Here is a 27,051-nt window from a genome sequence, read left to right as displayed (position 1 = left end):
AATTCTAATTCAAGAAGCATTTTAAAGGAGATGTTGAGCTGATATAATTTAGTACACCTTCTGGTGATGCCAGGGGTGTGGCATATGCAAATGAGATGTGCTAATGAGTTCTGGCACCACTTTTTCTACCAAATGACCCCTGGGTGGCAGCACCTCGGAACGTACCTTAGAGGAAACACTGCGGGCGACAACCCCGCTTGAAACCCTGCACAAGCTCGGCGAGGGGGCACTTATAAACCTCTATAATGGTTCTACAGTGCCTCTGTAATGCTATTGCCATTATAGTCGTGAGCGAGCAATTTGGCTACCGCATCAGTTAGTTTGCCCAGGGGCCCTCCTTCCTAAACTAAGACAAAAATGTGTGAGCCAAAGGCTAAAAAACTGACCTAGCTCATGCTAACTCAGCTTAAAGGAAACACTGGTGGCAACAGGCCTCATTTTAAACAGGAGCTCAGAGAGAGCCAGTTTAGTGTAGTGGTTAAGTGCGTGGACTCTTACCTGGGAGAACCAGGTTTGATTCCCCACTTCTCCACTTGCACCTGCTGGAATGGCCTTGGGTAAGCCATAGCTCTGGTAGAGGTTGTCCTTGAAAGGGCAGCTGCTGCGAGAGCCCTCTCCAGCCCCACCCACCTCACAGGGTGTCTGTTGTGGGGGAGGAAGGGAAAGGAGATTGTGAGCCGCTCTGAGCCTCTGTCCTTGAAAGGGCAGCTGCTGTGAGAGCCCTCTCAGCCCCACCCACCTCACAGGGTGTCTGTTGTGGGGGAGGAAGGGAAAGGAGATTGTAGGCTGCTCTGAGCCTCTGTCCTTGAAAGGACAGCTGCTGTGAGAGCCCTCTCAGCCCCACCCACCTCACTGGGTGTCTGTTGTGGGGGGGAAGGGAAAGGAGATTGTAGGCCACTCTCAGCCTCTGTCCTTGAAAGGGCAGCTGCTGTGAGAGCCCTCTCCAGCCCCACCCACCTCACAGGGTGTCTGTTGTGGGGGAGGAAGGGAAAGGAGATTGTAGGCTGCTCTGAGCCTCTGTCCTTGAAAGGGCAGCTGCTGTGAGCCCTCTCAGCCCCACCCACCTCACTGGGTGTCTGTTGTGGGGGAGGAAGGGAAAGGAGATTGTAGGCTGCTCTGAGCCCCTGTCCTTAAAAGGGCAGCTGCTGTGAGAGCCCTCTCAGCCCCACCCACCTCACAGGGTGTCTGTTGTGGGGGAGGAAGGGAAAGGAGATTGTAGGCCACTCTCAGCCTCTGTCCTTGAAAGGGCAGCTGCTGTGAGAGCCCTCTCCAGCCCCACCCACCTCACAGGGTGTCTGTTGTGGGGGAGGAAGGGAAAGGAGATTGTAGGCTGCTCTGAGCCTCTGTCCTTGAAAGGGCAGCTGCTGTGAGAGCCCTCTCAGCCCCACCCACCTTACTGGGTGTCTGTTGTGGGGAAGGAAGGGAAAGGAGATTGTAGGCCGCTCTGAGCCTCTGTCCTTGAAAGGGCAGCTGCTGTGAGAGCCCTCTCATTACCACCCACCTCACAGGGTGTCTGTTGTGGGGGAGGAAGGGAAAGGAGTTTGTAGTCCGCTCTGAGCCTCTGTCCTTGAAAGGGCAGCTGCTGTGAGAGCCCTCTCCTGCCCCACTCACCTCACTGGGTGTCTGTTGTGGGGGAGGAAGGTAAAGAAGATTGTGAGCCGCTCTGAGACTCTTTGGAGTGGAGGGCGGGATATAAATCCAATATCTTCATCTTCTTCTTCTTCTGGGGTGGGGTAAAAACTGAAGGCTCTGCAAGCGGCTAAGTCGAGGCAGCCAGCCCTAAAACTTTGGAGTGAAGAAGGGACCGTACCTTGCACACAAGCAGGGGGGGTTTCCTTCCACCTCCCGCCTCCTCACCCTGGCACTTTGCAGCCAGGGTCCATCTGTGCCCCCCCCCCCCAATCATTTCCACACATCTTCCTCCACCTCCCTCATCGCCACCTTCTGTTTTTGCTGCTGCGTTGCATTGTGCTCTGCTTAGCTCTCCTGGCTCCGGCTACCTCCAACTTAGCCATGGCAAAAAAGGGGGAAGGAGAGCAGTGCCCCCACAGGGGATATGGGCCTGCCATCCCTCCCTCTGCCCCAATTAGAGATGTGAAGGCCCGCGGAAAAAAACAGAAAAATTCGGAAAAAAACAGGTTTTGTTCCTGAAGCCTTTTTTTGTTTTTTTCCTGAATATTTTATTTTAACACGATGAATAAAATATTTCAAGACAAGGTGTTCAAATCTTTTCCAAATAATTTCTATAAGATATGTATGTTATCAGATTATTCTAATTTCTGTGCACTGAGGACAAGCAAGTCCTAGGTCATGCCCATTCATTGGAACTTAGTCCTACACTCCCTTCTATACACTTCCCCCCTCTTCAATCCTTTCTATGAGGATGAGTTTTTTATTTTTATTTAATACTGTGGAGAGGAAATATGAATAATTCTTACTTCTGGATTTAAAAAAATTGATTTGTGGAGGGTTTTTTGTCTGTAAACTAGTAAACAGTTCAGGAGATCGTTGCTCACCCAAGAGAGCAACAACGCCCGCTGCCGGTAATGGTTAAAGTGTAGTGTGAGGTCTGGGAGAACCGGGTTTGATTCCCCACTCCTCCACTTGCACCTGCTGGAATGGCCTTGGGTGAGCCATAGCTCTGGCAGAGGTCGTCCTTGAAGAGGCAGCTTCTGGGAGAGCCCTCTCAGCCCCACCCGTCTGTTGTGGGGGGAGAAGACATAGGACAGGGTGTCTGTTGTGGGGGGAGAAGACATAGGACAGGGGTGGCCAATGGTAGCTCTGCAGATGTTTTTGCCTACAACTCCCATCAGCCCCAGCCAGCATGGCCAATGGCTGGGGCTGATGGGAGTTGTAGGCAAAAAAACATCTGGAGAGCTACTGTTGGCCACCCCTGATATAGGAGATTGTGAGCCGCTCTGAGTCTCTGATTCAGAGAGAAGGGCAGGGTATAAATCTGCAATTCTTCTTCTTCTTCATTTGTTACAATTACAAATAAGTATTATTTTAAAAGTAAATTCTGTTTGTAATAATTGTTTGGATGCACTATATTTTTAATATGATAGTTGCGATAATTTCAATCTGGAAAAGAAAAAAAAATTACGTGACTTTTTGGTCCATACTGACCTGCAGGAAGTGACAACACCATCACATCTACCTATTGGTCATTACCGTTGCAAAGGCTGTAAAGCTTGCAAATATTCTCTACAGTTAAAAGAATATGTAGATTCAAGAACTAAAATGACTATTAAGTTGACTGGATTTACTAACTGTGATTCTAAGGGCGTTATATATGCCTTGATTTGTGGTGAACGTTTAAAAATCTATATAGGATGTTCTCGGAGGGCTGTTAAGACTCGTATCCTAGAACATATCTCAAGGGTTCGTCATCAAATTCCTGGCGCTCCTCTTTCCCAACATCATATGGAAACGGGCCATGATTTGGAATCCCTGAGATTCTTTGTGGTGCAGAAGGTAGAAGTCTGTAAGGGTAGGGGTGGCGATATACAAAGAATCTTGTTACAGAAGGAGGCGAGGTGGATACATCGCCTAAACACGATTGAACCCTTCGGTCTTAATCAATATAATGATCTCTCTTGTTTTGTATAGTTTTGGGGTATGTGTTTGTAACCTTATGAGGTCCCCTTTAAATGCTTAATTGATACCAGATGTGACTCGTCCTTTTAGGACGCTGATCATCTAGTATGGCGTCTTCTAGTATGGCCGTCAATTGGAATATCCAAAATGGGCATTTGAGAGAAGCCGGTCTGAGGACCTTGTCAGGTTGTATTACTTATTGTATTCTTGTAGTTATTGTTTAATCCTTTACCAGAGTTTATTGTATTATTGTCGTCACATTTGGTCTTTTCACACAGCTGGCTAATGAAGAAGCTGCAAATGCAGCAGAACGCGATTTAAACTGGTGATTGCGTGAAGGCAAGATTTTTTCCTTCAGAAGCCAACATCAATGGAAGGACTCCGTTTGGAATTTACTTCTGAGTCATAGTACTCCTTACAGACTTGGTGAAAAAGAATTTTTCGGAGTCATCCCTAGAAACTGTGTTTTTGTTTGGGACTTTATGTTCTCTATATGTTTTGAATGTTTGGAATGAAGTTTGGATGTTTTTGCACAATATAATGTATAGATTTGTCTATTTGTATTCTTGACACGATTGTTTTTAGATTTTCTGTTCATATTGTGTTGCCATTGCTTATTCTGCTTGTCCCTTTAACAGAGGCATTATGGGATATTATTGATCACTTCAGGCACCCATTTCCACGCAGTGAACCATCCCAGAGTGAAGTGCCGGTTTGAAATCATTCTGACGACTTTTTTTGTCCCATTTATCCATTGGAAATCCTGAAGGAAAATACAAACATTGTTGCACAACCATTTAGAGCATTGTGAGGTGTTGCAGGATTATGCAGAGCATTGTACCTTTTGTAAGACTGTGTTTTTTGGAGCACCCAATGCTAGAAGAGAAATCAAAGTAGGAATAACCAAATCGACCCTACACGTTGGGACTCCTTTGTTGGAATTGTAGTGTTTGGGGATTGCATATTTAAGTTTCCTATGGACTGCATTTAATATCAATGAATATACAAAGTTATTTGGTCACTATAACCATTTTGGTTGTTTTGTCTGTATCCTTAAAGTGACCTCTCTCTGTACACTAATTCGTCTCTTTAACAGAGGCATTATGGGATATTGTTGATCACTTCAGACACACATTTCCACACAATGAGCCTCACGATATTTTTTTTCTCCTGAGGTCTGTTAGCAACACTAATGCAGATACCTTTCCAAATTAAACAAGACAGGAAGAGGGAAAGAAAAATTTTCTCACTCTGGTCCATAAAGGCCTCAGTGTCTTTATAAGCCTTGGCAGAAGGGTTAGTCCAGGGCATTTCTGGCTCACAAAGTCTGAAGGTGGAGAATCAGACCAGGAAGAGGAAATCTTACTTCCCGATTCTCTCTGGGAGAAGCTGGGGGGTAGTTGAGGAGCACAACCAGGATTTGAGAATTTCTGTCGCATAACGCTCACCATTAACTCCACGGATACCAGACAATCTCCTCTATACTGGATGCTGTTGGGAGGTTTCTAACCCTTAAGAACTTCCTGGGGGGTTGAGTTGGGGGAAAAAACATTTTCCTTTCAATACAAATTAATCCCACTACCAGAATACTTTGGGCTTCCAAGTGGCCAGACCACCAAAAGCTCACAGCAGGCTGGACTCGCATGTGGGTGAAGGGGGGGGGGGGATTACGGTTCAGAAACGCCTCTCTGGAACTGCCTGTCAGATTAAAATATTTGTGAATTACAGGAGCCAGCTGGTCATGCTAAGTTTATGTTAATAGAAGAGAGGGTGTAGATATTAGTTACCCTCGAGTTGTCTGAATCTTCACAGGATTTGAGAAAGGAAATGTTTTTGTCAGTTTTCTAGATGTCAGAAAGAGTTAGATTGGCATATAACTTGAAGTAGCAAGTTTCATACAGGAAGGCAACCACTAAAAAGGCCCTTCTTTGTGCAACTACTTTCTGATCCTTTCTGAATCTCCAACACTTGGTATTCAAAGAACAGCCTCATCAGAATCAGCTATAGGAATGTTTTACCCTTCAATGGATTCTCTGAGGAACACAACAGTCGGAACTTTGCCTCAAGCTCCTACCACACTCTTAGTATTTATGAGGTTCCTCCTATACGCTAAAGAAGATGGGGATCGATCTTAAATTTACTTCAGCTAGCAGAGTCCAATCTTGCTTTCTTCCTTGTGGGATCTACGAAGGGTTCAAACATGGCTAAAGCTCCTTCTATTGTCTGAGCATTTGGAACATTTCATCTCAGTTATGGTAAGAGTTCTGTAAAAATAAAAGCTTTTTAGAAGTGTTTATATTATTTCAATGCTTGGTGTGCTCTGTGGCTTCCTTTTCCCTGTGAGATAACACAAGTGCTATTTTCATGAATTAAGCGGTTATGTGGTTTCTCCTTGTGTGGGCGATTAGATTTTTTTTTTAGAAGTGCAGCTCTGACGAAATGTTTTCCCACACTTTGAACAGTCAAAAGGTTTGTCTCCTGTGCAGGTTCTTTAATGTTATCAAAGATGGCAACTCCTACTGAATCTCTTTCCACACCCTGAGCATTCAATAGGTTTCTCCACTGTGTAGCTTCTCTTAATGCTGTGGAAATGGCTACTCTGAGTCTCTTTCCAGACTCTGAACATTCAAAAGGTTTGTCCCTTGTGTGAGATCCTTCATGGTCTTGGAGAATGCTGCTACAACTGAATCTCTTTCCAAACTCTGAGCATTCAAACGGTTTCTCCTATGTGGATTCTTTTATGCCTTTTCAGATGGCTGCTGTGACTGAATTTCTTTCCACATGTTGAGCATTCAAAAGGTTTCTCCCCTGTGTGGATTCTTTGATGCTGTTGAAGATTGCTATTCAGACTGAATCTCTTTCCACACTCTGAGCATTCAAATGGTTTCTCCCCTGTGTGGGTTCTCTGATGCTGTTTAAGATACCCCTTCTCCCTGAATGTCTTTCCACACACTGAACATTCAACCGTTTTCTCCCGTGTGTGGGTTCTTTGATGCTGTTTAAGATTGCTACTCTGACTGAATCTCTTTCCACACTTGGAGCATTCGAAAGGTTTCTCCCCTGTGTGGGTTCTTTGGTGCAGTCGAAGATGGGCTCTCAGACGGAATCTTTTCCTACACACTAAGCATTCAAAAGGTTTCTCCCCTGTATGGGTTCTTTCATGCCGTTGAAGATGGCCTCGCATTCTGAATTTCTTTCTACATACTGAACATTCAAAAGGTCTCTCCCCTGTGTGGGTTCGTTGGTGAAACTGAAGATTGCCTCTCTGAATGAATTTCTTTCCACACACTGAACATTCAAAAGGTTTCTCCCCTGTATGGGTTTGTTGGTGAAGCTGAAGATTGCTAGTTGCACTGAATCTCTTTCCACACTCTAAGCATTCAAACGGTTTCTCCCCTGTGTGGGTTCTTTGGTGCAGTCGAAGATGGCCTCTCAGACTGAATCTCTTTCCACACTCGAAGCATTCAAAGGGTTTCTCCCCTGTGTGGGTTCTCTGATGTATTTGAAGACTGGCAGTCATACTGAATCTCTTTCCACACTCTGAGCATTCATAGGGTTTCTCTCCTGTATGGGTTCTTTTATGCCTTTGAAGACTGCTACTGCAACTGAATCGCTTTCCACATTCTAAGCATCCAAAAGGTTTCTCCCCTGTGTGGGTTCTTTGGTGCAGTCGAAGATGGCCTCTCAGACTGAATCTCTTTCCACACACCGAACATTCAAAAGGTTTCTCCCCTGTGTGGGTTCGTTGGTGAAGCTGAAGATTGCTAGCTGCACTGAATCTCTTTCCACACTCTAAGCATTCAAACGGTTTCTCCCCTGTGTGGGTTCTTTGGTGCAGTCGAAGATGGCTTCTCAGACTGAATCTCTTTCCACACTCTAAACATTCAAAGTGTTTCTCCCCTGTGTGGGTTCGCTGATGTATTTGAAGACTGCCACTCATACTGAATCTCTTTCCACACTCTGAGCATTCATAGGGTTTCTCTCCTGTATGGGTTCTTTTATGCATTCGAAGACTGCTACTGCAACTGAATTGCTTTTCACATTCTAAGCATTCAAACGGTTTCTCCCCTGTGTGAGTTCTTTGGTGCAGTTGAAGACTTCCGCTCATATTGAATTTCTTTCCACTCTCTGAGCATTCCAAAGGTATCTCTCTCTTTTGCATTCTTTGGTTCATAAGAAGCTGTGATCTATATCTGAAGTACTTTCCACATTGAATTAATTTACTTCTCTTTATTACAGTGTGTTTTGGAAAATGTACATTACACTTTCTTCCACCTCTCTTCTCAACCACTTGGCTGCCATTCCTTCTCTCACATCTGCCTCGATTCCTGACATTTTCTTTCTGGTCTTCATTTTTAACTCTATCTGGCATTTGCTGATGAAGTTCTTCACCCTCCTCATTCTTCTGATCATCCTCTGCTGGAATAAAGAGAGAGAGAGAGCATAGCTCCTGGGAATACAGGTACGGCCCAATGGCATCCATATGACCTATGTAGGAAAGGATTAATAGTCCTTTGGCCTGGTCTAGCTTGGCTGACCTCAACTAACCCCTCACCTTTCCCCTGAAGTTCCACAATTTAAGGATTTAAAGGCTGGCTACTGAGAAATGGAGACCTGGCCCCTTTCTGAATCTTTCTGAGGGCCTTTCATCCCTCCTTTTCCTTTATGCCAAGACTCTTGGATGATGGCCATAACACTCGCCTCAGGTTCTTCTGGGCAAGTAACAGGACAGGAGTACAAAAGTTGTAATGCTGTTCGATATTTTGATACAGGCCTCATCAAAATGACAGCAAATCAGAAGGAAAGCTCTACTCAAGAAGCGAAAGAACTTTGGGCTCCACTCTACGACTGGATCAGGAAAAAGTATGGAGCGTCGAAGCGTATTTATTAGAAATTTAGAGCCATAGGGCTGTAGTCACAATAACGTTACTTTTTTCTGGCATTAGATTAGGGGAAGAAGGATAAGAAACTATGATAAAAGACTTATATATGTCGAAGTTCAGTAAAAGAACTGTTTATAGAAATCGTACCAGTCGAAATTGATAGATTTATGGATTAATATACCCCTTGTTTGTTTTTCCTTTCCCTCTTTCCCTCCATGTTTGTATCATCTTTCTTTCAAAACCCAATAAATATTGTTATAACCCAAATGGCAGCAATTCTCACTTTTGTCATTTATGAAAGATCCTTACCCAGAGAGGCCACAGTCTCATGGTTCTCCAGCATCACTTCCTGGTAAAGAGCTTTCTGTTCCCGATCCAGCAGGGCCCACTCGGCCTCTGTGAAACACACGGCCACCTCCTCGAAGGAAAAAGGACACTGAAAGAAAAAGCAGATTCCCTCATCAGAGATCATGCCAGGCAAAGACTGCAGACTGGGAGGGCACAGTCCGTATGGCTTGGCGTGGGTAAAGGCAGTGGCGTTCAGGGCTTGAATTCAGTAGGACCACACAGGCGCGCCGCTCCTGAACTTCCTCCAGCCAGGGTCTTCATGCAGTGGGGAGAGACTTCCCTGCTGTGTGCAGGGGTGGCCTGACATCCCATGGCACCCTAGGCAGACTTGCTGCCTGGTGCCCCCCCTCAAGTGCCCCCACGCCTCCCAACCACGCCTCCTCCCTCCCTTTGAACCCTTCCCCACCCCATGTCAATTTTGATGCTGGAACCAACTCTAACTTCGCGTGCCGTCTATCTAAAGCCTCTCCTCCCTGGCCGATAACTCAATAGCGGGTAAAACTGCACCGCGGGGCCAGGACGAGCTTACAGTCTGTCAGGATCAGTGTCCTGAAAGGCCGACCCTGCTGCCGCTGACTCCTCTCCCATCCAGGAAGTGGGGAGGGGAGGAGTTAGGGACAGCGGGGTCGCCCTTTCAGAGGACGCTGGTCCTGACAGACTGTAAGCATGCCCCAGCCCCGCGGTGCAGTTTTACCCGCGATTGAGTGATTGGCTGAGGCTTTATATAGCCGGAACACGGAGCTAGAGCCAATTCTGGCATTGAAATCGATATGGGGTGGGGAAGGGTCCCAAGGGAGGGGGGAGGAGGAAGCGTGTCGGGGAGGCATGGCAGGGGGAGGGGAAGGGAAGGGAATGGAGGGGCAGGGGGCGGCAGCGGGCGGGTGAGGGAGGTAGGCAAACTAGGTGCTTGCCTGGGGCACCAGGAGTGGGGTGGAGAGTCCAATTTGGTGCCCCCACCCTCCTGGCGCCCTAGGCAATCGCCTAGTTTGCCTAGTGGGCGAGCCGGCCCTGGCTGCATGCAGATTTCAGAGGAAGGAAGGGGAAAGAGCAAAAAGATGGGGATGGAGGAAAAGGAAAGGGAGGGAGGGAGGAAGGGAGGGAAGGAGGGAGGGAGTTCTCTGCCAAAGAAGCTGGGGCCAGGAGCTCTGTGCAGCAGGGAGGTTTCTCTTCGCTGCACAGAAAGCGTGCTTACAGGCGTCTCATGCCAAGTGCTTTAAGCCGCCCAGCAAGAGAAGCCTCCAGCCAACGGTCTGTGTGGTGTGGGCAGATACCTCTTAGTTGTACATAGATCCCGGGCTGGCTTGCTTTCCTGGGCAGCCTAAAGTACCCAGCAAGAGAACCCTCTAAGCACGCTCTCTGTGCACTGAGGAGAAACCTCCCCGCTGCATGGAGATCCTGGCCCCAGCTTCTTTGGTAGGGAAGTTCCTTCCTTCCTTCCCTCTTCCTTCATCCCCATCTTCTTTCTTTCTTTCTCCTTCCTTCTTTCTTCCTCCATCCCCATCTTCTTTCTCTTTCTCCTCCATCCCCATCTTCTTTCGCTTTCTCCTACCTTCCTTCTTCCTCCATCCCCATTCTTTCTCCTTCCTTCTTCCTCCATCCCCATCTTCTTTCTCCTTCCTTCCTTCTTCCTCTGTCCCCATCTTCTTTGTTTCTCCTTCCTTCCTTCCTCCTCCATCCCCATCTTCTTTCTCTTTCTCATTTCTTCCTTCTTCCTCTGTCCCCATCTTCTTTCTCCTTCCTTCCTTCTTCCTGTTCCCATCTTCTTTCTCTTTCTCCTTCCTTCCTTCTTCCTCCATCCCCATCTTCTTTCTTTCTCCTTCCTTCTTTTCCTCTGTCCCCATCTTTCTCTTTCTCCTTCCTTCCTCCTCCGTTCCCATCTTCTTTCTCATTCCTTCCTTCCTCCTTTTTAAACAGAGTCTAGATGGCCAATTGACAGCAATGAAGATCCTGTGAATTTGGGGGAAAGTGTTTGTGATTTTCATGCTTTGTGCAGGGGGCTGGACTAGATAGCCCTTGAGATCCCTTCCAATTCACATCTCAGCTGCCTCCTCTCCTCTCCAGGCTAAATATCCCCAGCTCCTTCAACCTTTCTTCATAAGACTTGGTCTCCAGACCCCTCACCATCTTTGTCGCCCTCCTCTGCAGCCATTCCAGCTTGTCTATATCCTTCTTAAAATGTGGTGCCCAAAACTCAACACAATACAATACTCCAGGTGAGGTCTTACCAGAGCAGAGTAAAGCGATACCATCACATCACGTGATCTGGACACTATACTTCTGTTGATACAGCCCAAAATTGCATTTGCCTTTTTAGCCACCGCATCACACTGTTGATTCATGTTTAGTGTATGATCCACTAAGACCCCTAGATCCTTTTCGCACATACTACTGCTAAGACAAGTCTTCCCCATTCTATAACCATGCATTGGATTTCTCCTACCTAAATGCAGAACTTTACATTTATCCCCGTTAAAATTCATTTTATTGATTTTAGCCGTTTTCCAGCCTGTCAAGGTCATCCTCCCCCCCACAATTTCATATCATCTGCAAATTTAATAAGCATTCCCTCTATTCCTTCATCCAAATCATTGATAAAGATGTTGAACAAAACAGGTCCCAGGACAGATCCTTGAGGCACTCCACTTGTCACTCCTCTCCAAGAGGATGAGGAACCATTCACAAGCACTCTTTGGGTCTTAGTAATCACATCCATTCTTTCTAAATGTTCCAAGACCAACTGTTTGATGATTTGTTCTAAAACTTTTCCAGGTATAGACGTCAAGCTGACAGGTCAGTAGTTACCTGGATCATCTTTTTTCCCCCTTCTTGAAGATGCGGACAGCATTCGCCCTCCTCCAATCTTCCTGTTCTCCAAGAATTCTCAAAAATAATAGTCAGAGGCTCAGAAATTACATCCACAAGCTCTTTTAGAACCCTTGGATGCAATTCATCTGGCCCTGAGGACTTAGTTTCATTTAAAAAAAACTAGGTGTTTATGTACTACCCCTATGCTGATGCTAGGTTGGAACTTCATACCCTCCTTATATGTTCTGTTTTTGCCATGTTGAGCACTGTTTCCCTCAGAAGAGAAGACTGAGGAAAAGTAGGAATTGAGGAGTTCCGCCCTCTCTTCATTACCTGTTACAATTTCACTTTCTTGCCCTCGCAATGGGCTTACCGTGTCCTTGCTCTTTTTCTTACTCTGAACAAAAGAAAAGAACCCTTTTTTGTTGTTTTTAGCATCTTTGGCCAGCCTAAGCTCATACTGAGCTTTAGCTTCCCTAACTTTTTTTTCTACAAGTACTGGTGCTTTGTTTATATTCATCCTTGGTTATAAGGCCCTCCTTCCAATTCCTAAAGGAGTCTTTTTTATTTCTCAAGTCTTTAGAGAACTGTGCATGGAGCCACTTCGGCTTCTTTAGGCTTTTTCCATTTTCTCTCCTCATAGGAATCATCTGCGATTGCGCTTTCAGTATTTCGCTTTTAAGAAACTCCCACCCCTCCTGAACCCCCTTCCTCCTAAGAACCCCTCCTGAACCCCCTTCACATGAGACATCACCAACACATTCGGCCCAGATGTGACTTGAGAGCATCTAGAGACTAAAGAGTGTATTTTGGCATGCTAATGTCACACCCAAATTTTCCGCCAGATGCAACATCAAAAATTCTGGTCACCACACCTCAACACAGATATTATACCATTGGAAAAAGGGCAGAGAAGGGCAACTGGAATGATTAAAGGGTTAGAACACTTTCCCTATGAAGAAAGGTTAGAACGCTTGGAACTCTTTAGCTTGAAGAAATGGCGACCGAGGGGTGACATGATACAGGTTTACGAGGTTATGCATGGGATAGAGAGGAAAGAGAAAGAAGGACTTTTCTCTCTTTCTTACAATACAAGAACTCCTGGGCGCTCCATGAAACTGCTGAGCAGTAGGGTTACAACAGATAAAAGGAAGTCCTTCTTCACCCAAAGGGTGATTAACACATGAAATTCACTACCCCAGGAGGTGGTGCCAGCTACAAGCATAGACGACTTCAAGAGGGGATTGGATAAATATGGAGTGGATGTCCATCAGTATCTATTAGCCACAAGGTATAGATGGAATTCTCTGTCTGGGGTAAGTGATAAGTTGTATTCTTGGTGCTTGGGGGGGCAACAGTGGGAGGGCTTCTGGTGTCCTGGACCAACTGGTGGACCTCCTGATGGCACCTGGTTTTTTGATCACGGTGTGACAGAATGTTGGACTGGGTGGGCCACTGGCCTGATCCAACATGGCTTCTCTTATGTTCTTCTGTGACACAGAGTGTTGGACTGGATGGGCCATTGGCCTGATCCAACAGGGCTTCTCTTATGTTCTTATGTGACACAGAATGTCGGACTGGGTGGGCCACTGGCCTGATCCAACATGGCTTCTCTTATGTTCTTATGTGGCACAGAATGTTGGACTGGATGGGCCACTGGACTGATCCAACATGGATCTCTTATGTTCTTATGTGACTCAGAGTGTTGGACTGGGTGGACCACTGGCCTGATCCAACATGGCTTCTCTTATGAAATCACACCTGCCATAAGAACATAAGAACATAAGAGAAGCCATGTTGGATCAGGCCAACGGCCCATCAAGTCCAACACTCTGTGTCACACAGTGGCAAAAAATTTTATATACACACATACACTGTGGCTAATAGCCACTGATGGACCTCTGCTCCATATTTTTATCTAAACCCCTCTTGAAGGTGGCTATACTTGTGGCCGCCACCACCTCCTGTGGCAGTGAATTCCACATGTTAATCACCCTTTGGGTGAAGAAGTACTTCCTTTTATCCGTTTTAACCTGTCTGCTCAGCAATTTCATCGAATGCCCACGAGTTCTTGTATTGTGAGAAAGGGAGAAAAGTACTTCTTTCTCTACTTTCTCCATTCCATGCATTATCTTGTAAACCTCTATCATGTCACCCCGCAGTCGACGTTTCTCCAAGCTAAAGAGTCCCAAGCGTTTCAACCTTTCTTCATAGGGAAAGTGCTCCAGCCCTTTAATCATTCTAGTTGCCCTTCTCTGCACCTTCTCTAAAGCTATAATATCCTTTTTGAGGTGCGGCGACCAGAACTGCACACAGTACTCCAAATGAGACCGCACCATCGATTTATACAGGGGCATTATGATACTGGCTGATTTGTTTTCAATTCCCTTCCTAATAATTCCCAGCATGGCATTGGCCTTTTTTATTGCAAACGCACACTGTCTTGACACTTTCAGTGAGTTATCTATCATGACCCCAAGATCTCTCTCTTGATCAGTCTCTGCCAGTTCACACCCCATCAACTTGTATTTGTAGCTGGAATTCTTAGCCCCAATGTGCATTACTTTGCACTTGGCCACATTGAACCGCATCTGCCACGTTGACGCCCACTCACCCAGCCTCAACAGATCCCTTTGGAGTTCCTCACAATCCTCTCTGGTTCTCACCACCCTGAACAATTTAGTGTCATCCGCAAACTTGGCCACTTCACTGCTCACTCCCAACTCTAAATCATTTATGAACAAGTTAAAGAGCATGGGACCCAGTACCGAGCCCTGTGGCACCCCACTGCTTACCGTCCTCCACTGCGAAGACTGCCCATTTATACTCACTCTCTGCTTCCTATTACTCAGCCAGTTTTTGATCCACAAGAGGACCTGTCCTTTTACTCCATGATTCTCAAGCTTTCTAAGGAGCCTTTGATGAGGAACTTTATCAAAAGCTTTCTGGAAGTCAAGGTAAACAACATCTATCGGGTCTCCTTTGTCCACATGTTTGTTCACCCCCTCAAAGAAATGCAACAGGTTAGTGAGGCAAGATCTTCCCTTGCAGAACCCATGCTGAGTCTTCCTCAATAACCCGTGTTCATCAATGTGCCTACTCATTCTGTCCTTGATAATGGTTTCTACCAACTTTCCCGGTATTGAAGTCAGACTGACTGGCCTGTAATTTCCCGGATCTCCTCTGGAACCTTTTTTAAAGATGGGGGTGACATTTGCTACCTTCCAGTCCTCAGGAATGGAGGCAGATTTCAATGAAAGATTACAGATTTTTGTTAGAAGATCCACAAGTTCAACTTTGAGTTCCTTCAGAACTCTCGGATGTATGCCATCCGGACCCGGTGACTTATTAGTTTTTAATTTGTCTATCAGTTGTAGGACCTCCTCATTTGTCACCTCAATCTGACTCAGGTCTTTCAACACCCCTTCCAAAATTAGTGGTTCTGGGGCGGGCAAAAAGTTCTCGTCTTCTACAGTGAAGACGGAGGCAAAAAATTCATTTAGCTTCTCAGCCATTTCCCTATCCTCCTTCAGTAATCCTTTTACCCCATGGTCATCCAAGGGCCCCACTGCCTCCCTGGCTGGTTCTAATATATTTGAAGAAAGTTTTATTGTTGGTCTTTATGTTTTTTGCAATATGCTCCTCATAGTCCCTTTTTGCCTGCCTGATCACAGTCTTGCATTTGATTTGCCACAGCCTGTGTTCCCTTTTACTAATCTCACTTGGATTGGTTTTCCACCGCTTAAAGGAGTCCTTCTTACCTTTTACAGCTTCCATTACTTTGTTTGTTAACCACGCAGGCCTTTTCTTATGCCTGTTTGTGCCTTTCCTAACTTGTGGTATGTATTTTATCTGAGCTTCTAGGATTATAGTTTTAAATAGCGTCCAAGCTTCCCCAAGGGTTTTGACCGTATGTACCTTTCCTTTCAGTTTCTTCCTCACATGCCTCCTCATCTCAGTGTATTTACCCCTTTTAAAGTTAAACGTGGTTGTGGCAGTCTTTTTGGACAACTCCCTATTTATACAAACGGTGAAATCAATAACATTATGGTCACTGCTCCCAAGCGGCGCAATCACTTTTACATCTCTCACCAAGTCTTGGGCATTACTTAGGACCAAATCCAGGATCGCCCCACCCCTGGTAGGTTCTGAGACCATCTGCTCCATAGCACAGTCATTGAGAGCATCAAGAAACTCAATCTCTTTCTCTCGACCAGAACACATATTGACCCAATCAATCTGCGGGTAGTTAAAATCACCTATTACAACACAGTTTTTACGTTTAGCCGCTATCTTTAAGCCTTCCATCATATTATAATCGTCCTCTCTCTTTTGATTTGGTGGGCGATAACAAACTCCCATAGTTAAATTTCCTTTTGGGCCCTCTATTTCAACCCAAAGCATTTCTAAAAGTGAATCTAATTCTCTGATCTCAGTCTTACTGGACCGTATATCCTCTCTGACATACAGAGCCACCCCACCTCCAACCCTTCCCTCCCTATCCTTCCGATATAGCTTATATCCAGGAATCACCGTGTCCCACTGATTCTCCTCATTCCACCAAGTTTCTGAAATTCCCACAATGTCTATGTTTTCTCCCAACACTAAACATTCCAATTCACCAATTTTACTTTGAACACTTCTAGCATTTGCATACAAACATCTATAATTTCCCAGGCGAGCTAGGCCCGCCACCTTCCTCCTGCCGCCTCGAGACACTGGCAGACAGTCCCAAGAACCCAACCTGCCATCTGTATCCCAGCGTCCTGTTTCTCACAGCGGCCTGCCAGACGCCCCTGGCCTATACGCAGGGCATGGAAGCCAAATTTCCCCATCGATATTGTCTCTCAGAAAGTGTTTTTTGCTGCCCCAGAAGATGGAGGCTCCCTTTATTCACCAGGTTGAGTCGCTGAGGAATTGCCTTCCATGAATTTGCCTAATCCCCTTTGAGAGGTATCACAATGGGTGGACATTGAGTCCCACAAATTAACTCTATCTCTGTGTGGTGTGATGAAGCTTTTAATTCCACACCCCCCCATGACCTAAACTCTCTACCCATCACATTCACTAGGTACCCCAGTCGGATCCAGGCACAAAGAGTCCTTGTCACAGGAGAGGGCATCTTGGGCACACTCCTGGGCCTGTGTTCTTTGCCCTCGTGCCAAGGAAGCTCCTTCCGCCTCAGGGAATGTTGCTTCTGTCTTCAGGGATGGTCCCCACATCTGAAACAGCAGCAAGGGAGAGGGGTAAGAGATGGAATGGAACAGACCGAGGAATAGATCCTGCCCCGCTTCTACCCTCTGCATCCTTCTATCAGCAGACCTGGTGAGTTATCTGAAGGAGGCTCTAAAATCTCCCTTTTGGACAATATATCTCTCAGGCACACTTTAGGATAAGTCCAGACAGTGGTGGAATTCTAGCAGGAGCTCCTTTGCATACTAGGCCACACACCCCTGATGTAGCCAATCCTCCAAGAGCTTACAAGGTTCTTTTTTGTAAGCTCTTGGAGGATTGGCTACATCAGGGGTGTGCAGCCTAATATGCAAAGGAGCTCCTGCTAGAATTCCCCCCGAGGCCAGATATTGTTGATTGGACATATGGGAGGAAATCCCCTCACCTCTTCGTTCTGATTCTTCTCCTCTGCCTGACTCAGGAGGAAACCTTCGGCCAGGGCCACCGCCTGGGAACTGGTCTCCGGCCCACATCCTCTGACCCAGCCCTGCATTTCCTGGGGCAGGATGGTCAGGAACTGCTCCAGGATCACCAGGTCCAGGATCTGCTTCTTGGTGTGCCTCTCCGGCTTCAGCCACTGGCTGCAAAGTCCATGGAGCTGGCTGCAAACCTCTCGGGGCCCATCTGCCTCATGGTAGAGAAACTGCCGGAAGCATTGGCAGTGTACATCTGAGGTCATGGTGTCCTTAGCCAGGGTCTCTGGCACAACTCTTTCCCAGAATGCAACAGCACCCCCAGCTTGGAGGAGAAAAGGGCCTTTGCTTGCTGTCCTGCCAGTTCCAGGTCCTCCTGAGTCCTGCTCTTCCATCTCCTGCTCCTTCCATTGAGTCACCCCCATCTGGGAAAAGAGGCCTTTATTCCCTTGGCTGTGAAGAGAGGCTTCTCTCTGGGGGGGAAGGAGAGACACAGACAGGAACACGTCACAAGGAGAAATGGGAATGGACCAAACATCACAAACCTTCAGGGGACACATGAGAATTACCCTGGTGGGTCTGAACAAAAGTCCTTTTCGTGCTTTGTAGACCAGGTTTAATATCATTTTGCTATGTAACATACTAAGATATTTTAAATATGCTGCCTTGGTTTTTTTGGGAAAGAGAAGTGTCTCTCTTTGGCTTTTTAGAGATGTTATACAAGCTTAGCCTCCCATTCTTCTGGCGCCGTCAGTCCTAGGGTCTAATTCTTAAGGGAAACCAGAGCCCCCCAAAACTAGAGGGACTGGTGACGCCTTTCCCCTTCCAAGCGTCTCTTCAGGGGGCCTGAAGTGATAGGCAAGAACTCTGTCCAAGCACCTACTCGACGGGGCCCAACTCTCCCAGACAGGGGAACCGTTTTCCAGAGTCCAGACTCCTTTGGGAACAAGAAGAAGAAGATGATATTGGATTTATATCCCGCCCTCCACTCCAAAGAGTCTCAGAGCGGCTCACACTCTCCTTTACTTTCCTCCCCCACAACAGACACCCTGTGAGGCGGGTGGGGCTGGAGAGGGCTCTCACAGCAGCTGCCCTTTCAAGGACAGAGGCTCAAAGCGGCCTACAATCTCCTTTCCCTTCCTCCCCCACAACAGACACCCTGTGAGGCGGGTGGGGCTGGAGAGGGCTCTCACAGCAGCTGCCCTTTCAAGGACAGAGGCTCAGAGCGGCCTACAATCTCCTTTCCCTTCCTCCCCCACAACAGACACCCTGTGAGGTGGGTGGGGCTGAGAGGGCTCTCACAGCAGCTGCCCTTTCAAGGACAGAGGCTCAGAGCGGCTCACAATCTCCTTTCCCTTCCTCCCCCACAACAGACACCCTGTGAGGTGGGTGGGGCTGGAGAGGGCTCTCACAGCAGTTGCCCTTTTAAGGACAGAGGCTCAGAGTGGCTCACAATCTCCTTTCCCTTCTTCCCCCACAACAGACACCCTGTGAGGTGGGTGGGGCTGGAGAGGGCTCTCACAGCAGCTGCCCTTTCAAGGACAGAGGCTCAGAGCGGCTCACAATCTCCTTTCCCTTCCTCCCCCACAACAGACACCCTGTGAGGTGGGTGGGGCTGGAGAGGGCTCTCACAGCAGTTGCCCTTTCAAGGACAGAGGCTCAGAGCGGCCTACAATCTCCTTTCCCTTCCTCCCCCACAACAGACACCCTGTGAGGTGGGTGGGGCTGGAGAGGGCTCTCACAGCAGATGCCCTTTCAAGGACAGAGGCCCAGAGCAGCTCACAATCTCCTTTCCCTTCCTCCCCCACAACAGACACCCTGTGAGGTGGGTGAGGCTGGAGAGGGCTCTCCCAGCAGCTGCCCTTTTAAGGACAGAGGCTCAGAGCTGCTCACAATCTCCTTTCCCTTCCTCCCCCACAACACTGGAATCCCTAGGCCAGCCATTCCCCGCTGGTAGCAGTCGCTATCTTAGCCACCACCAATGTACTACTATCATTAATGCTCCCCAGTCCACTCCGCCCTACTAGATCCCAATATTCAAATTAACACAATAAAACCCCAACCCTCAATTTCCCTTGTATATTAATTGGTAAAAATTTAGATCAAATGGCAATGAATTATAAATCCCACCCTATTAATCATCCTCAAATTAATTAGCCCAAAAAAATTATTTTTTTTTACAATTCAACCCAATATATACAGTAAACCAATCAAAGTGAGTTGATTAATAATTTTTTAAAAACTAGTAGTTCATGAGTAGGTGGAGGTAGGATGTTGTTAGAGTGCAATATAAGTTCTTTTAATAAAGCAAAGAAGGGTACCGAGAGCGATATATTGCGAGGTAGAATGTTAAGGATGAACCATTGGCCTGATCTAAGAGGGCTTCTCTTATGTTCTTATGTGACACAGTGTTGGACTGGATGGGCCATTGGCCTGATCCAACAGGGCTTCTCTTCTGTTCTTATGTGACACAGAGTGTTGGACTGGATGGGCCACTGGCCTGATCCAACATGGCTTCTCTTATGTTTTTCTGTGACACAGAGTGTTGGACTGGATGGGCCATTGGCCTGATCCAACAGGGCTTCTCTTCTGTTCTTATGTGACACAGAGTGTTGGACTGGATGGGCCACTGGCCTGAGCCAACACGGCTTCTCGCGTTCTTCTGTGACACAGAGTGTTGGACTGGATGGGCCACTGGCCTGATCCAACAGGGCTTCTCTTCTGTTCTTATGTGACACAGAGTATTGGACTGGATGGGCCACTGGCCTGATCCAACAGGGCTTTTCTTATGTTCTTCTGTGACACAGAATGTTGGACTGGATGGGCCATTGACCTGATCCAACATGGCTTCTCTTATGTTCTTATGTGACACAGAGTGTTGGACTGGATGGGCCATTGACCTGATCCAACATGGCTTCTCTTATGTTCTTATGTGACACAGAGTGTTGGACTACATGGGCCATTGGCCTGATCCAACATGGCTTCTCTAATGTTCTTATGGTATCAGATTATTCTAATTTCTGTGCACTGAGAAGCAAGTCCTAGGTCATGGCCATTCACTGAAACTTCGTCCTACACTCCCTTCTATACACTTCCCCCCTCTTCAATTCTTTTTATGAGGATGAGTTTTTTTATTTTTATTACATACTGTGGAGAGGAAATATGAATACTTGTTACTTCTGGATTTTTAAAAATTGTTTTGTGGAGGTTTCTTGTCTGCTCCACATAAACTAGTAAACAGTTCAGATTGTTGCTCCATTTGTTACAATTACAAATAAATCTTATTTAAAAAGTAAATTCTGTTTGTAATAATGGTTTGGATATACTGTATTTTTAATATGCTAGTTGTGATAATTTCATGCCAAGAAAATTGTCCATAGTCATATTTTATGTTCCTAAAGTAACAGAATGACTTTCAACCTGGAAAAGAAAAAAGAAGTGCTAATGCAGAATTTTATTTTTTTTTTCAGTTTTTCAGAAAATTTCCTTTTTCAACTGAGCGTCAAAATTTTTGAAAATTTTACATCTCTAGAAGGGAGCTCAACATCAAAAAAACTAAGATCATGGCCCCATCACACCTTGGCAAATAGAAGGGGAAGACATGGAAGTAGCGGCAGACTTCACATTTCTGGGATCCAAGATCACTGCAGATGGTGACTGCAGTCATGAAATTAAAAGACGTTTGCTCCTTGGGAGGACAGCTATGGCGAACCTGGGCAGTATAATAAAAAGTAAGAACATAAGAACATAAGAGAAGCCATGTTGGATCAGGCCAATGGCCCATCCAGTCCAACACTCTGTCACATAAGAGAAGCCATGTTGGATCAGGCCAATGGCCCATCCAGTCCAACATTCTGTGTCACAGAAGAACATAAGAGAAGCCATGTTAGATCAGGCCAATGGCCCATCTAGTCCAACACTCTGTGTCACACAGTGGCCCCCCCAAAAAAGTAGAGACATCACCCTGCCAACAAAAGTCCGTATAGTCAAAGCGATGGTATTCCAAGTAGTAATGTATGGCTGTGACAGCTGGACCATAAGGAAGGCCGAGCGCAGAAGAATAGATGCTTTTGAGCTGTGGCGCTGGAGAAGAATCCCTTGGAGTGCAAGAAGGCCAAATCAGTCAGTCCTAAGGGGAATCAACCCAGACTGTTCCCTGGAAGGTCAGATGCTGAAGCTGAAGCTCAAATACTTTGGCCACCCAATGAGAAGGGAGCACTCCCTGGAGAAGACCCTGATGCTGGGAAAGACAGAAAGCAAAAGAAGAAGGGGACAGCAGAAGATGAGATGGCTGGACAGCGTTACCAATGTAGCAAACACGAATTTGAGCAGACTTTGGAGGATGGTGGAAGACAGGAGGGCCTGGCGTGACTTTGTCCATGGGGTCGCAAAGAGTCGGACTCAACTGTGCGACTGAACAACAACAAAAAATGTCCTCACTCCACTTTCTGGCCTCTAAGTCATCTCTGGAGCCTGGTGAACAATTTTAATTCCCTTAGCAGCCCCACATCTGGGAGATGAAGAAAAAAAAAGGATCGGATCTGTCCCCTGCCCTTCACTTGGAGTCTCAGAGCCACTTACATTCTCCTTCCCTTCCTTTCTCCATGACAGACACCCTGTGAGGTAGGGAGGGCCAAGAGATCTCTGAGACAGCTGCTCTTGAGAGAATTGTGACAGACTCAAGGTCACCCAGCAGCTGCATGTGGAGGAATGGGGCCTCAAGCCCCATTCTCCAGATTCGAGTCTGCCGTTTCTTAACCACTCCACCAAACTAGTCACAATGCTTGGCATTCTGGGCATCCAGTCAGCGTCGAGGAGTCATCCCATTGGATCCCATCTGCCCCTCCTAGCCATCAAAAGGCAAGTTTGGTATTCTAGCAGACATCCCCTGAACCCACGCCTCCTGGGACTTTGCCCTTGTGTTTCTCCCTGGTTTGCTGCCCTCGTCTGTAATTCTCTCATCAGGCAAAAGATGCCATTCCTCCCACCCAAACCCCAGTGCAGGCGGGAGAATTTGGCATTGTGTTACGGCTGCCTCCGCCAAGCGAGCCGTGGAGGCATGGGACGGGCGATGCAGTTGGAACCACCCTGTTCTCTCCCTGTGTGCTCAGTTTGCAAAACACTGCTGAGGGTGGGCATTTGAACCCACATCTGTGGCACTCCCTGGTGTTTACATCCCTCAAGCCACGGTCCTCTCAGTGCTGTATGCCCTTGCGCCATTTGTTTCTCCTGTCTCTGTACCTGTGGGAGGCTTATAACAGGGAAGAAGAAGATGATATTGGATTTATATCCCGCCCTCCACTCCGAAGAGTCTCAGAGCGGCTCACAATCTCCTTTACTTTCCTCCCCCACAACAAACACCCTGTGAGGTGGGTGGGGCTGGAGAGGGCTCTCACAGCAGCTGCCCTTTCAAGGACAACCTCTACCAGAGCTATGGCTGACCCAAGGCCATGCTAGCAGGTGCAAGTGGAGGAGTGGGGAATCAAACCCGGTTCTCCCAGATAAAAGTCCGCACACTTAACTACTACACCAAACTGGCTCTCCAGGGGTGTGTGGCCATATCACCATGCCCCGCCCCTCTCTGCCAGTCAGAGGGGAGTCAGCTGGTGCTGTGCTTAGTGGGCACTGGTGCTGTTTCCATGACCTTCCCTGGCACCGCTAGGCTCTCTGCTCCTTGGCCACAAAATTGTTCGTTTCCCACCCACACTGGGCCCCACATCAGGATCCTAGGATGGGGCTGTGGTTGATCCCAGTGGAGACAGGAGTTCTCTTCCCCCATACCCCCTTTTTACTCATCCAGCAGGGGGGAAAGACCAGCTTCGAGTTTGTTTGTTTTTGCACATTTAAATGTTGTTCAGTCGCACAGTCGAGTCCGACTCTTTGCGACCCCACGGACAAAGTCACGCCAGGCCCTCCCGTCTTCCACCATCCTCCGAAGTCTGCTCAAATCCGTGTTTGTTACATCAGTAACGCTATCCAGCCATCTCATCTTTTGCCGTCCCCTTCTTCTTTTGCCTTCTGTCTTTCCCAGCAACAAAACATCAGATTCACACGTTTCACTTTTCTTGCACTGAAAGACACGGATTATCACTGCTGTCCCCCCTCCTCCCCCCAAAAATTCCAAAGTTCCACTTGCAAAGTAGAACAAAACTGGTGCCTAAGAGTGTTGCCAACCTTTAGGCAGGACCTGAAGTTCTGCCAGAAATTGCAGCCAACTTCCAGCTGACAGAAATCAGTTCTCTGGAGAAAATGGCTGGGGGGGGGGGACGAGGAGCATTGTTCCGTCTACGCTGAGTCAGTGAGAGCTAGCTCACCGTTTTTTAGCCTCCAGCTCAGGCCCCGGATTCAGTGGGAGCTCACAGGAGCACAGCTCCTGAACCTTTCTGAGAGTTCCCCCTCCTCCTCCTGAGAGTTCCACCTCCTTGTCCATTGAATAGCAGGTGCAACTGCATAACAATCCCTGGATGAGCTCCACCACCTATTTTTCTACAAAACGACCCCTGCTCCAGCTCATGCATTTTTGTCTCAGCTCAGGAAAAATGGCCCCAAAGCCACTGAAGTGTGCAGTAGCTCACAACTTGAATGCCAGCAGCTCATAAAGTAGAAGTTTGGCTCACAAGGCTCCACAGCTTAGAGGAGGGAGGGCTCTATGGTCTTGTTCCCATCTGAAGTCCTTTCCCCGTCCCCAAACTGGGCATTTTCCTGATTCCACCCCCTCCCATGAATGCCCATCTCAGGGGTGGCCAAGCTTGCCACACACGAGAGCCACACAGAATAAACATCAGATGCTTGGGAGCTGAAGGAAGGAAGGAAATCAAATGGAGAGAGCGGTGGAAAGAAAGCAACTTTAAATGTAATCTCCAAGCCGTTGGCTGGCTTGGCTTGGGGAAGTGATTTAAAGAAACAAATAAATGCCTTTGGGGAGGGACGGTGGCTCAGTCGCAGAGCATCTGCTTAGTAAGGTTCCAGGTTCAATCCCCGGCATCTCCAACTAAAAAGGGTCCAGGCAAATAGGTGTGAAAAACCTCAGCTTGAGACCCTGGAGAGCCGCTGCCAGTCTGAGTAGACAATACTGACTGTGATGGACCGAGGGGTCTGATTCAGTAGAAGGCAGCTTCATAGATGTTCATATATACGCCTTCTCCAAGTTGGCCGGTGGGGTGGGGTGGGTTTTTTTTTTTTTTTTGAGAGCTACACAACATTGTAAAAGCTACCCAACATTGTGAACATCCTGAGCCACCGTCTGGCCACCCCTGGCTCATCTTATTGGCCTGGAGTTGGCAACCCCCAGCCTTCCTCCTTTCCAAGGTCTCAAAACTTCCCCTTTCCCAATGGCTTACTCCAAAGGAAACCTCCCGAGGATCCGGCCGCCAGGCTGTTCTCTGCTGCTTCTCTGCAGCCTCCCCATTCAAAAGCAAGCCCCTCCCGCAGCAAAAGCGCCTTTCCCTCTCTCCTCCTTGCCCGGCCTCTCTAGCAAGGCCCTCTCGGTGGTGCAGGCGGGGGGGGGGGGGGTCGTTAACCCTTTCAGTGCTGCAGAGGAAGGCGAAAGGTGGCTTCGTCCTCTTCCAGCTGGCTCAGCAACTCTTGCAGCCCCAGGAACAGAAGGAGAAAGAGGGAAATCCCCTCCTAGGAAGGAGAAAACAGCTGGTGGGTGGGGGACGGGAGGAGAAGCGGGAGGAAGGGGAAGAGTATTTCCCGTCCGGGAGTTGGCAACTCTCAATCACAGCTCTGGTTTGCCCCTTGGCGCAGAGTGGTAAAACAGCAGTACTGCAGTACTGGGGTCTGAACTCTGCTCACTCAGGACCTGAGGTCGATTCCGGCGGAAGCTGGATTCAGGTAGCCGGCCCAAGGTTGACTCAGCCTTCCATCCTTCCGAGGTCGGTCAAATGAGTCCCCACCTGCCTGGGGGGAAAGTGTAAAAGACTGAGGAAGGCAATGGCAAGGAAAGGAAAGGTCCCCTGTGCAAGCACCAGTCGTTTCTGACTCTTGGGGTGACGTTGCTTTCACAACGTTTTCACGGCAGACTTTTTTACGGGGTGGTTTGCCATTGCCTTCCCCAGTCTTTTACACTTTCCCCCCAGCAAGCTGGGGACTCATTTGACCGACCTCGGAAGGATGGAAGGCTGAGTCAACCTTGGGCCGGCTACCTGAATCCAGCTTCCGCCGGAATCGACCTCAGGTCGTGAGCAGAGAGTTCAGACCCACAGTACTGCAGTACTGCTGCTTTACCTTTCTGCGCCACAGGGCAAAACGCCCTGTAAAAAAAGCGGGAGTCAAGTGGCACCTTTAAGACCAAACCATTTTTATTTAGAATGTGAGCTTTCATGTGCTCTTAAGCACACTTCATTAGACGAGGAATCCAGCACAGTGAGCAAAGCCACACATAGCTGAGCAGAGCCATACAGAGCTGGTAGGCGGTGGCCCAGAATGCAACATGGTACAGATTTAAGAACCAATGACAGTGAAGTCAAATTATCTGGTAGGCAGCGGTTTAGAATGTAAAATGGTACGATGACAGAATAGTAAAATTAACAAATTGAGCAAACCTTTGATTTGAGTAGCACGAGCATGTGAAAGCAACAAAACAGCAGTATGCAGTAAAATTACAGTATGCGCCCTGTAAAACGTCTGCCATGAAAATGTTGTGAAAGCAACGTCACCCCAGAGTCGGAAACGACTGGTGCTCTCACAGGGGACTTTTCCTTTCCTTTCCACTCAGAGGTGGGAAGGAAGCTGCAGAGGGCTCTGGACCCCTAAGAAGAAACAGGGGGCTGTGATCACACCCACTAACTAATGCACTTTCACTCCGCTTTCAGGGTACTTCCCAAAGGGATTTTCCTGGGTAGACTGGAAAAATCCAGTTGGACGGGGGAGTGAAAGCGCATTCTTAGGCTGCGTGATCACAACCAGGGGCTGTGCAAACGAAAGCATCAACATAGGTGGAATGAAAGGTTTTCTGGCTTTTGCTGTGGACCACTGTGGCTGTCTGTGTCTTTCGGACAAGGAGAGACACTGGCCGTATGAAGGGGAAGAAGCCCCCCCCCTCAGGGATGGGGGGCAGCACTGTGTGTGTGTGTGGGGGGCAGTTATAATGTTCCAGCCCCGCCAGTAGACCTCCTGATGGCACCTGGTATTTTGGCCACTGTGTGACACAGAGCATTGGACTGGATGGGCCACAGGCCTGATCCAACATGGCTTCTCTTATGTGACACAGAGTGTTGAACTGGATGGGCCATTGGCCTGATCCAACATGGCTTCTCTTATGTTCTTCTGTGACACAGAGTGTTGAACTGGATGGGCCATTGGCCTAATCCAACATGGCTTCTCTTATGTTCTTATGTGACACAGAGTGTTGCACTGGATGAACCATTGGCCTGATCCAACATGGCTTCTCTTATGTTCTTCTGTGACACAGAGTGTTGAACTGGATGGGCCATTGGCCTAATCCAACATGGCTTCTCTTATGTTCTTATGTGACACAGAGTGTTGCACTGGATGAACCATTGGCCTGATCCAACATGGCTTCTCTTATGTTCTTCTGTGACACAGAGTGTTGCACTGGATGAACCATTGGCCTGATCCAACATGGCTTCTCTTATGTTCTTACGTGACTCAGAGTGTTGGACTGGATGGGCCATTGGCCTGATCCAATATGGCTTCTCTTATGTTTTTATGTGACACAAAGTGTTGAACTGGATGGGCCATTGGCCTGATCCAACATGGCTTCTCTTATGTGACACAGTGTGTTGGACTGGATGGGCCATTGGCCTGAT

The 27,051-nt window shown here is 47.6% G+C and overlaps 2 protein-coding genes across 3 annotated transcripts in view; both read right to left on the bottom strand.

The window, feature by feature from the left end:
- The window catches only part of LOC132571070 (zinc finger protein 436-like), a 342,318-nt gene that overhangs the window by 60,704 nt on the left and 254,563 nt on the right, over positions 1-27,051 (bottom strand). The window lies entirely within an intron of this gene.
- Positions 6,076-27,051, bottom strand: part of LOC132571048 (oocyte zinc finger protein XlCOF6-like) — a 46,115-nt gene continuing 25,139 nt past the window's right edge. The window contains exons 1-5 of one of the 2 annotated variants that reach the window (XM_060237680.1): positions 24,619-24,723; positions 17,251-17,751; positions 16,709-16,855; positions 8,790-8,916; positions 6,076-8,016 (exon numbers count right to left, since the gene is read on the bottom strand). In XM_060237680.1, coding sequence (XP_060093663.1) covers positions 6,308-8,016; positions 8,790-8,916; positions 16,709-16,855; positions 17,251-17,703 — 2,436 coding nt within the window. In that variant the 5' untranslated portion in view covers positions 17,704-17,751; positions 24,619-24,723 and the 3' untranslated portion in view covers positions 6,076-6,307. Of the gene's footprint in view, positions 8,017-8,789; positions 8,917-16,708; positions 16,856-17,250; positions 17,752-24,618; positions 24,724-27,051 lie in introns of those variants that run through there. The other variant, XM_060237679.1, reaches the window with a different exon arrangement.

Source organism: Heteronotia binoei, chromosome 5, assembly GCF_032191835.1.
Source record: "Heteronotia binoei isolate CCM8104 ecotype False Entrance Well chromosome 5, APGP_CSIRO_Hbin_v1, whole genome shotgun sequence".
Taxonomy (NCBI): Eukaryota; Metazoa; Chordata; class Lepidosauria; order Squamata; family Gekkonidae; genus Heteronotia; species Heteronotia binoei.
Note: the sequence above shows the minus strand (reverse complement) of the source record. Positions and strands in the feature narration are given on the sequence as shown.